A 12,312-nucleotide genomic window follows, 5' to 3' on the forward strand; every position below is an offset into this window, starting at 1 on the left:
GAAGCACTCGTAACAAAGTTCCTGAATTTTCTGAACTCCGGGAAAACTGACATGTTCAAAATAAACTTGGAACCAAGAGCTGGATTAAAAATGAAGTAGAAAACTTCAAAACATTTACTGAGGCTTGGAAAGGATATAAAAAAGACGGGTTAGATGCCACAGGAGGGGGAGTGTTCATTGCCAATGACAAAAATATTGAGTCTATCGAGGTCAAAATTGCATCTGACTGCAAAGTTATCTGATCTTGAGTGACTGACCAAAATGAACTACAGTTAATCATTGGATGTTCTGCCAGTCATCTGAATTCCCAGTAATAGTGTAGAACCATTAAAAGAAAGTCTACACTCAGTACTGCAGAAGTAACCTAATCATGCAATATTAGTTGGAGGCAACTTTAACCAATCGAGTATAGTTTGAGACATCTATAGACTCCATTTACAGACATTCTTGTGAAGTAGTTCCATATGCATTTGACAAAGATTGTCTTGAGCAGCTAGTTTGACAACCTTCATGCAATGGAAGTATTTTATACTCTGTAATTACAAACAATGCTGACTTTATTGGTTACTAAAGTTAATAAATCCATCAAGAAGGCTATTTTTATAGAGAGTAGATAAGTAGATGTTAGCATCTTTCTTAGACAATGAGTGAACATCATTTAGTTCCACTATGATTAGATAGAGATATTATGGACAAGGTTTGAACCAAATGTGAATTGTGCTCTGGAAAGGTTTGTGATGAGTGAGTGGATTAAGGACAGAAAAGACGCATCGTTTAATAACAAAATTTGGAAAATGCTAAGGAAACAGAGATTTTTGCACTCATGGTACAAAAGAGAATGCACGAATGCTAACATGCAAAAGTTAATAGAAATTTGTGACAAGTGACATGTGAACCATACAACTTCCTCTCTCGTACGTTAATAAAAGATCTTGCCGAGAACCCAAGAAAGTTCTGAGACCACATAAAATCGCTATGTGTGTCAAAGTATTCCATCTACTCACTCACTGACCAGTCTGGTGTGGCAACAGAAGACAGCAAAACAAAAGCTGAAGTTTTAAATTTCACATTTAAAAAATTTTTCATGCAGGAGGATCATACATACATGCCTTTGTTTAATTATATTGTATTATATTTGCTTGACCATCATACAGACTCCCGCATGGAGGATATAGAAATAGTCATCCCTGGTGTTCAAAAGCAACGTAGCATTGAAAACAAATAAGTCACCACATCCAGATGGGATATGGTATCCCCAAATTCAGTTTTACAGAGAGTATTCTTCAGCACTGACCCCTTACTTAGCTCTTATTTATCTGAATCTCTCCTTTATAACAAAGTCCCAATTGACTGGAAAAAAAGCACAGGTGATTCTTATATACAAGAAGGGTAAAAGAACAGAGGCGAAAGGTTATATACCCAAATCGTTAACATCAATTTGCTGAAGAATTCTTGAGCATATTCTAAATTCAAAAATAATACATTTCTTTGACATATGACAGATTTTGTCCATAAATCAGAATGGATTTAGAAACCACTGGCTGTATGTTCAGACTGCCCTTTGTTCACAAAATATTCTGTGGAGTGTGAATGAGGGGTAACAGTCAGATTCCACATCCCCAGATTTCTGGAAAGCATTTGACACAGTACCCCACTGCACTCTGTTAACAAAGCTCCAAGCACATGGAATAAGTTCCCAGATATGTGAATGGCTTAAAGACTTTTATAAGTAATAGAACCAAGCACAACTCTTGTTCTCTATACACATAAATGATTTGATGAATTTGGTGATCAGAGATATGCAACTGGTTGCTGATGATGCTTTAGTGTCCAAAAAAAAAATCTTCAGGATGACTTCGATAGAACTTCTCTTTCGTGTGACGTATGGCAGCTTCTTCTAAATGCAGAAAAATGTAAGATGACAGCTTCCTCTAAATGCAGAAAAATTTAAATTAATGTAGAGGAGTAGGAGAAACAGTTATGTAATAATGTTTGAATGAAGTATAACTGATGTGTTGCTTGACACAGTCACATCAATTAAACATCTATGCGTAACATTGCAAAAAAATATGAGATGTAGTGAGCATGTAAGGTTGTTACTAGGTAAGGTTTCAGTTTATTTGTAGTATTTTAGGAAAGTGTAACTCACCTATAAAGGAGACCACATATAGAACACTGCTTTGACCTGTTCTTGTGTACTGCTGAAGTGGTTGGAATCCAGTGAGGTTGGATGAAGCGAAGACACTGAAGCAATTTAGAGGTGCACTGCTGGATTTGTTACTGGTAGGTTCCATCAACATGTGAATACTATGGAGATACTTCATGAACTCAAATGGGAATCCCTGGAGGGAAGGTAATGTTCTCTTTGAGACCCAATACTGAGAAAACTTGGAGAACTGGAATTTGCGACTGAATGCAGAATGATTATACTGCTGCCACTGTACATTTTGTGTACGGACTACAAAGAGAAATAAGAGTAATTAGGGCTTCTACTGAGGTATATAGACACTCTTATTCCCTTACTCCATTACTCCATTTGTGAGCAGAACAGGAAAGCAAATGACTAATAGTGGTACGAGGTACTCTTGGCCTCATACACATTATGGTGGCTTGTGGAGTATGTACATAGATATAGGTACAGCTACTGAAAGAGTTCAAATGTCATTTGAAAAGTGGCTCTGTAGTAAACTTCAGTTGTTACTTACTATTAATCCTTCTAATCCCCATCTCCTGAGTTATTTCCCTCTCTCTGTCTCATACATGCACACAAACACACACTGTATTATATTATTACCAGCAAACATTTACACAAGTTTAAACTTACAAAGTGGGCAGGGTGCAAAAAAAATCACTCAACAAACTTATGAAATGCTCCTTGTATGAAAATAAACTTGATCATGTTAGCATCTACAGGACACACATTATATACATTAGAAAACTTAGGATAAACAAACATAGATATATCACTCCTAGTAAAAAGGGAAAGAATGGTGTACTGCCTCCACACTAAAAATCTCAACCAAATCTGCCATAATTCTTTCAGGAAACTGCTGAAGTTATTTTAGCGACTTTGGAGGACTCGGTAAAACTGACGACATATTACTTTGTTAAGACCTCTGAAATATAATGAGCAAAATAATACTTAGCCTTTGTTTATGTTTGTATTATCATATAAAGGGGCAAACAAGTTGCTGGCACCAGCATATGAATAACTCTATCTGAATGTTCTTTTGATTTACTGAACATCCAATCACTAGAGTTATATTTCTTAAAAATACTTGATCAGACAGCAAGCTTTTTGGAGAATATAGATGAACTACTTACCCACTGGTCATCTGTTCGTATTCTGCTAATGCGAGCTGGTAAATAACTATCTACATCAGAATAGTAATCCAATTTGTTTTGTTCTTTAGGTTCTCCCAGAGCAACCTGTGCCTGAAGTCCTGCCAGCTGCAGAGCTACTTTTTCACTGACTGGAAAGTCATCACACTGAAAGAAAAATGAAGTCGCAGTGAATTTCCAATTTTGAAATCAAACTTGGATTGTCTCATAATGTCACTCCTTCTCCTTAGTTATATTTAAATAGAAATAATTGAGTGAGGGAACCTCATATTTGATTTGCATTTAAAAATCAGTTGGTTTAAGTGTTTATCCCGTCATCCAGATTTACATGTTCTGTAGTTTCCTTCAGTTGCTTAAGGTGAACTGAGTGTTTATTTCTTTGAAAAAGAAACAGTTGCTTTCCTTCACCATCCTTGTACAAACAAGGCACGTGCTGATTCCCTATTGACATTGATGGAATGATAAACCACAATTTTTTATTAGAATCATTTTTATTACAAATCACTACTTCTGTCAAGGATGAATCACATTTTCCTACAACTAGATTTATGTGGTCTTTCTCCTGTAGGTCACTCCAGACAGTTAATCACAGTTCTACAGTTGTTGCTGTTTCTAGTGATTAATTTCCAATATTGTAATAAAATATTAATGGCTCTCTCCTCCTGCTTAAGTGTAATACATCACATTTATTTACATCCAGGGTTAGCACACTACTTTACTGATAGTCTTTGTTGTTGTACTGGAGTTGCACCGATAAATGGCTCATGGTGCAAGTTTAAAGAATGGATTCCACAAACCAGCATCCAGTTTTAGTCTCCTGTGTGGACTCAAAAGAACCTAATGTCTGACCCAAATAGGAAACTGAAAAAATTTGACCCTTTTTAAAGGAAAGTATATTTAGGGATTGAAATGGCAATGAAAGCAGTGAAAATAATTCTAGTAATTGTTCAGAAAGTGTTGAACATAGTAAAATTTTAGATTTTATGTAACTGAAAGATGGCTCACAACAAAATATGATAACATAACAAACTGAAATGTTTCTTTCACTTGTCTTTAGAGTTTCAATGGTGTTGCACAAAATAATGCTCATAGCCACAGCCAGAATCCATGCACTCTAGGTGATCAGCAGTACACAATACAAATTACGTGACATACTGCTCTGCAGATGTAGTCAGAGATGTTTACTGGTGGACCCAGGCTAATTCTCTGCACTGCCATACTACACAGTCAAAATACGAGTTGCCAGCCATGCTTTAAGCTGTGAGACGGAGTTAACTTCCCACTACTCCACAGGCAATAGTTAATTCTCCCTGTAGCAATCAAGTCACTTTAAGAAAGGTCCCAAGATCCGACCACTGGACAGGAATGTGTATAGCTCTAAAAGTTCATACACTGCCTCCACCTGGTTTCTAGCAACTACTGTCTATAGCCTCCACATCAACAAAACAGGGATACAGTTCAAAGTCAATAGGAGAAAAGTCACTCAAAAACATCCCAGAAAAATTCCAAACAAACATAATTTATTGGCTTCAATGAAAACCTTGGCAACTCCATCTCATTCAGAAAACACTGTTGCCTAGCTAGTTACTTGTCCCCACAATGTATTTGAGGTCTCTGCATATTTAGTGTCTGCATACTCGTTAATAGTAAATCTTGGCAAGAATACCAAAATGGTTCAACCTGAGATCTATGCCCCCCATATGGGAACGCATTTTCAAAATCTATCAAGTTTCCTTTCTGGAAGAAATAACTCAGGTGACCATGAAGAATTCATATCTCCTGACTTCTGTAATACACTATGAAAAAACAACTTCCACCCCAGAAAGTACAATACTTCTACTCTCCATGAGAAGTGCATTTGAGTTTTCTCAAGTTCAGGAGCTCTAAGCATTTCAAAAGATTATTTGATTTTTACATTTTCCAGTCAATTACAGTCAGGTGCAGAATAGATGCATTTCACAGTCATTTTCTTCTCTCACTTACAGCACTTCTGGAAGGTGTTGCTTCCTGACAGGGCTTTCACAAGTTTCTCTGCAATGAGATTTAAAAAAAAAAAACCACTGGGTGTCATAGGAAAATTTCTCACCCTTAAAATCAGCCTAGTTGGCTCTGACCACAACCCATTTATGGGGATTTGGGAGAGAGTGGCCTCTCATTTTCTGGAGCGGTGGGGAGGTAAGAGGCACAACCAGGAAATTATATGTTACAAAACATGCTGATGTTGCACCATAATGTGTGGCTGACTAGGCAAAGTGATGTTCAAGATTATTTCTTGACTATGCAACTGTATCTGTAGCTAACAATCTTAAGAGTCACACTTCAGCATCTTATCTGAAATATATTTTGTTGTTATATGATGCCTGTCACGGAATGCTAAATAACTCCATGTTGCTAGGAAATTTCTCATAGTGATAGCATTTGACTGAACTACAAAGAAAATGTATTCTTATGCGGTCAAATATTAACTGAGGATTCCACTAATTCAAACAATGCAATAGTATTTTTTGTTGTTAACTTTTGGTGAGCTGAAAGTATACTGCGCTCAATGCAGTCATGAAAATTTTCTGTTCAAAATAACTGCTTTAAAAGAAAAATAACTGAGACACCATTTTCACTGAAATAATGTCATTGTGATGATTCACATCTCCAGGTACTTGTGGTTCGCTACTGAATCTTCACAAACACAACAGTGATAAACTGGGGACAACTGCTTGATAAGTTTCAAGGACTACATGTTCAATCCAAAATTATCTGCACTGATGAAAAACTTATGAAATTTAGGGCACACTATCACATATCCAACATAATCCACCAAATAAATCCAAATCTGGAATCAATATACACAGGGTGACCTCACAGTGCATACAGAAATGTCACCTGCAAGAAGTGCAGGTAATCTGCTTAGAGAAGTAGAGTCAATAAGTAAAGCCAAAGCTTTTCATTTACAACAACAACCTTCAGAAGCTGCAGCTGCATACAGATGTCGGAACAAGCATCTGTGCAGGGGACATTGTGGTTCATACTGACAACGGAAAATTATGTCATATTCACTCAATGACTCTTGCAGAGTAACCCTGCAGGCCAAACCCGGAGGAAGTATGGTAATAAACCTCTTTCACTTTGTCACTATTGAAACTTCTTGCACATTTTGTGACCACTGTGCTCCATTTAAATAAAGCATTTCCATAAAATCTTTTTAAAGTGATTATTTTGTTTATGAATTAGTTAGTTTTATGTTTTTCTAATTTCTTGTCCATGAAAGATGGGAAAATAGCAACAGCTTTGTCAATATGGGTTTGCATGAAAAATAGTGCACAATTTTTATGTTCCTTTCATGTTACTTGATTTTTTGTACACATCACGAAGCATCCTGTATATAGTGTGCTCTTCAAATAATGGTTACTGGTACAATTTCAAAACATATGCTTGTAAGGGTAAAGAAAATAACAAAACAGGTGTCATAAAGTTTACAGAAATATAAGAATGACACGCACTTCTTGTCAGCTCTTCACGACGTCCCTGTTGTAGAACAGTAGTAGATGGCCCATCTCATGTTCAGTAGATAGACCTCTTTCAGCACAAGGCTCTCAATAACTTGACTCTGAGGCCAGGTGGTAGCAGAGCCTCCAGTGCAAATAGTGTGCAGTAAAATTCCCACAGAGAAGAAAGATAGATCATATTGTGTGACATGGTTAGTGAAAGCCTCTTTGTCAGCTAGTTCACGGGAGAGGGGGATTGAGAGTGGAATGTTAATGTGCTCTTCGGTCTGAAGACTGGTTTTATGCAGGTCTCCATGGCACTCTGTCCTATGCAAGTCTCTTCATCTCTGAATAACTTCTACAACCTACAGCCATTTTAATCTGCTTGATGTGTTCATTCCTTGTCTCCATCTACAATTTTTAGCCCCCCCTCCCCCAAAAGTTCTTCATTACCAAACTAATAATTGCTTCACACCTCAGCATCTGTATGATATGACCTATCAACTGCTACCTTCTTTTAGTTAAGCTGCACAATAAATTTCTTTTTTCTCCAATGTGTTTCAGTACTTCCTCATTAGTTTATTCAACCCACCCATCTAACCTTCGGCATTCTCCTACAGAAAAACATTTCAAAAGCTTCTGTTCTCTCTTTGTCTGAGCTGTCCATCACATACATGTTATTGCCAGGCAGATATCTTCAAAACAGACTTCTTCACGCTTCCATTTGTATTAGCAGATAAAAAAATTCTCCTTTTCAGGAAAGATTTTCTTGCTATAGCCAGTCTCCATTTTATATTCTCTCTATTTCAGCCATAATCAGTCATTTTGCTACCTAAATGGCAAGATTACTAATATAATTCCTTCAGCATGAGATGATTTAATCTGACTACAAGCCATTATTCTTGTTTTACGTTTGTTGTGGTTCACCACTTTGACTATTATAACTGCAGTATGGTTTCTGCACAAGTTATAGATAACCTTCTGCTCCCAGTATTTTACCCATGCTGTCTTTAGATTTTCAAAGAGTGTATTCTAGTTAACAATGTCAAAAGTTTTCTCTAAATCTAAAAATTTTATAAATGTTGTTTTTTCTTTCTTTAATGTACCTTCTAAGATAAGTCATATGGTCAGTATCACCTCACTTGTTTCGGTATTTCTCCTGAACCCAAACTTATCTGACAACTGTCAAAGCTGTTGCCATGCATTTGGAGTGAACATATCAAATAAACAGAAGTCACCTAATCTGTGTGCCCCAATGTTCGAATATTTCCATTTGTTTCTCGCATCGGAGCCTGAAGATGATGCCAATGAAGTGTTGAAACTGGGTGCTTAAATAATAAAAGTTTTAGGAAGAATTACAACTGTACTGTTGGTATCATTTTTCTAAGAGGAACCTTAGCAAGGGCTATGGTTCATGTGAGAAGTGGAAGATAAAAGAGAACATAAAGCAGCCCTATGATGTACTGATGTACATACACTGTAACCAGCACGTTTGTCAACTGGTGTTTCTAAGGAGATTAAGGATTGGCCAGCATCATCTATATATACAGCGATTTCTCCTTCAGATCCTCCCCCCCCCCCCCCCCTCTCTCTCTCTCAATCAAGGTTGTTCTTTCTGTGCTCCTATCTCTCCATCAACCTGTGGACATTATGACAGAAGGGGTGTTGTTGGAGGGACTTTCTGGTTCCTTCAGGAACATTTAAATTTGCATTTCATTTGTAGTTTCATTTTGATATCATACCCCTGGTTGAATGTAAATAATGGTAGGAGTATCTGTAACGACTAGCTATGTAACTGATGTGATGAGTTGTCGATAGGCACGTAAACAAGACAAATTATTCTTCTGAAGAAGTATTCACCCCTCACTGTAATTTCCTGAGCCTTTTTTTTCCCTCTCTTAACTCTTCATCATTGGAGGTAGTGATGACTACAAACAGTACACTGGATTAGGGTTGTATAGTCTCACTTTCAAGTTGAACACAACTGTTATACACCCTGCCAATGTTGGAAACCTGAAGATCAGTACAAATGCAGCTGTATTGTCCCTGACAAATGTTGGAGAGCAGAAGATCAGTACAAATGTAGTTGACTCGTTTAGTCTAATCTTCGTTCATTTCTTTATTCTTTCGACTCTTGTCATGTCACCATCATAATCCTTGTTCCAGTTTCTGGATATTCAAATGCACTAGATCCCTACACAACATGGAACCCCTTGTTAGAATTGATGCTGCTGTGTAATAGTCACGACTGGGCACTCATTAAGTACCTTTGTCTGATGTTTATCTTTAGCTCAATGTGAAATAGCTGTTTCCATCAAACATATGCCATTCCTCAAGTACCTCACAGATTTTAAGTGAGCATTGAGAGCTTCAAACTTCCTGGCAGATTAAAACTGTGTGCCAGACTGAGACTTGAACTCGGGACCTTTGCCTTTTGCAGGCAAGTGCTCTAGAAGGTAGGAAACAAGGTACTGGCAGAAGTGAGATTGTGAGGATGGGGTGTGAGTTGTGCTTGGGTAGCTCAGACGGTAGAGCACATGCCCACAAAAGGCAAAGGTCCTGAGTTCGAGTCTCGGTCTGGCACACAGTTTTAATCTGCCAGGAAGTTTCATATCAGCACACACTCCGCTGTAGAGTGAAAATCTCATTCTGCATTGAGAACTTTATTATGCATAAAAAGTTAGTACACTTTCTGAGACACTTAAAGTGCCCTGTTGATCCTCAGAGCTTCTTTCCGAGCTGAATCTCTGCTCCCAGATGGTACCACCCATCTCATTGGGGGTCCATTGGTGAAGAACTGCAAACCTTGTTGTTCTCATGAGCAGGTAGTGAAATAAAGGTCAAGATACCTGGATTCTTATTTTATTTGAAATAAACTCATCCAAAAGTGCTGCAACAAGACCCTAGAGGTTGCCACTAAGAACTGTTTTGCCTCAACAGCTATAGGCCCCGTCAGCAAATAGTACACCTTGAAGCTGAAGTTTTTCGATCCAGTTGGTTAACCACAAATCCCCATTCCCAATAACACAAAATGTTCTACTGGTGCACTGAATGGTGGTCACTGAATCATGCACAGAACTTATGGTTACAGAAAACTGCCATCAGTGCTGACCCAGTCCCCTGCTCAGGGGCTTCAGGTTGACTAACAACCAGAAATATAGACAGATTTGATATGCATGAGTAGCCCATCATTTGGTGAAATCCAAGAAGTATGTGTGGTTTATAAGATACAATGGACATAGCAAGCATTACTCCCTGGATAAATCAGAGAAGCAAAGAATTCGAAAATGTGCTGATCAAGCAATGGTGTGTATTTTCAAACTATGAGAAGCAGATAATTTTTTTTTTTTATCTTACTTCTAGATTAAATCTCAACAAAGATTTTCTAAGACACCTTATCAAATAAAAGTTTCACAATAACAAACCCCACAAGGGGAAATATGGTAAATGTCATTTTGTGATTAACAAAATGCACTGTAAATGTCTGTAACAGTCCTTTGTTTCTAGTAACACAGTAGAATCACGATGTCAGTCTGATACTATATCCACCTAACCTGAACAAGATGGTGTAAGAAAGAGTGACTGCTCTCTTAACACTGAAAACTTATTGCAAAAATTCAGAGGTGCCATCTATTGAACTTTGGCGGAAACCACACATGGTTACCAAAACTTGCCATGGCCTTCCTGTGCTATGGCCTATGTTGCTAGAGCTTTACTGTACAATTTGGCCTTAATGATTAAGTGTGCTAATTTGTTAGAGCCATATCCCACATGCTCATTGGTGAGCTTCTGTGGATCATCACCAACATACTAATACCAACTCCCTTGTGAGGCAAACACTATCAGCTGCTAGAAAATGTGTTGGGGCTTTTGAGTTTCTTAACAACTCATTAAATTTTTTGTTACTTGTATTCAAATAGAGTGGCATCATTCCAGATCTACTGAATAGCTCGAGAGCCTTAAGGAAGAGAGGTAGCTCAAAGCCATTGGTGGGTTGTTCAATTTTCATCAGCATTTTATGTGCAATCATATCTTTACTACGCCATGGTACGACTCCCTGAAAAAAGTAACTTCTTAGCTAGGATGAAGGAATGCCACATGGCATCTGAGAGGTAAAAAAAAAAACAAAAAAAAAAAACACCTTAACAGCACACTTTTTAGTCACACTGACTTGTTGAAAATGCTCCATTTTGAAAGTGTTAAAAATTGGTACAGAGTTAGATCCAATTATTACAACTGGAGGAAGGAGCAGATCAAGAGGAGGTGCATCAAGTACTGACATTCATGAGTAGATTCTGTTTTTAAAAATGTTACATTTCAAAGCAGTAAGCAATGATTATTATATCTGGGTTTCAGAAATTTGAGCATTATTTCGTTGGATACTCGGTTGTAGTACTAACTGATAACATTTCAAGAAATGAGCTGTTTGAAACACTACACTGCAGACTTGTAATGCAAGACAGACTTCCAACGTGCACTGAAAAGATAATTTGTTATTAGATGATCTCAGGTGATGAAGACCAATCACATGACAATATGTATAGCCAGATAATTATGTTTAAAGTTAGATATAGTGGGAATTAGTGAAGTTCGGTGGCAGGAGGAACAAGACTTCTGGTCAGGTGACTACAGGGTTATAAACACAAAATCAAATAGGGGTAATGCAGGAGTAGGTTTAATAACGAATAGGAAAATAGGAATGCGGGTAAGCTACTACAAACAGCATAGTGAATGCATTATTGTGGCCAAGATAGATATGAAGCCCACACCTACTACAGTAGTACAAGTTTATATGCCAACTAGCTCTGCAGATGATGAAGAAATGTACGATGAAATAAAAGAAATTATTCAGATAGTGAAGGGAGACGAAAATTTAATAGTAATGGGTGACTGGAATTCGAGTATAGGAAAAGGGAGAGAAGGAAACATAGTAGGTGAATATGGATTGGGGCTAAGAAATGAAAGAGGAAGCCGCCTAGTAGAATTTTGCACAGAGCACAACTTAATCATAGCTAACACTTGGTTTAAGAATCATGAAAGAAGGTTGTATACGTGGAAGAACCCTGGAGATACTAAAAGGTATCAGATAGATTATATAATGGTAAGACAGAGATTTAGGAACCAGGTTTTAAGTTGTAAGCCCTTTCCAGGGGCAGATGTGGACTCTGACCACAATCTATTGGTTATGACCTGTAGATTAAAACTGAAGAAACTGCAAAAATGTGGGAAATTAAGGAGACGGGACCTGGATAAACTGAAAGAACCAGAGGTTGTACAGAGTTTCAGAGAGAGCATAAGGGAACGATTGACAGGAATAGGGGAAGGAAATACAGTGGAAGAAGAATGGGTAGCTCTGAGGGATGTAGTAGTGAAGGCAGCAGAGGATAAAGTAGGTACAAAGACGAGGGCTGCTAGAAATCCTTGGGTAACAGAAGAAATATTGAATTTAATTGATGAAAGGAGAAAATGTAAAAATGCAGTAAGTGAAGCA

General features: G+C 37.6%; 1 protein-coding gene across 2 annotated transcripts in view; it reads right to left on the minus strand.

Annotated features, from left to right (window-relative positions):
• The window catches only part of LOC126361386 (myosin-I heavy chain), a 783,760-nt gene that overhangs the window by 80,769 nt on the left and 690,679 nt on the right, over positions 1-12,312 (minus strand). For both annotated transcript variants that reach the window (XM_050007788.1, XM_050007787.1), the window contains one exon: positions 3,325-3,489. In XM_050007788.1, coding sequence (XP_049863745.1) covers positions 3,325-3,489 — 165 coding nt within the window. The remainder of the gene's footprint in view (positions 1-3,324; positions 3,490-12,312) is intronic.

Source organism: Schistocerca gregaria, chromosome 1 (assembly GCF_023897955.1).
Source record: "Schistocerca gregaria isolate iqSchGreg1 chromosome 1, iqSchGreg1.2, whole genome shotgun sequence".
In the NCBI taxonomy this organism is placed as follows: domain Eukaryota; kingdom Metazoa; phylum Arthropoda; class Insecta; order Orthoptera; family Acrididae; genus Schistocerca; species Schistocerca gregaria.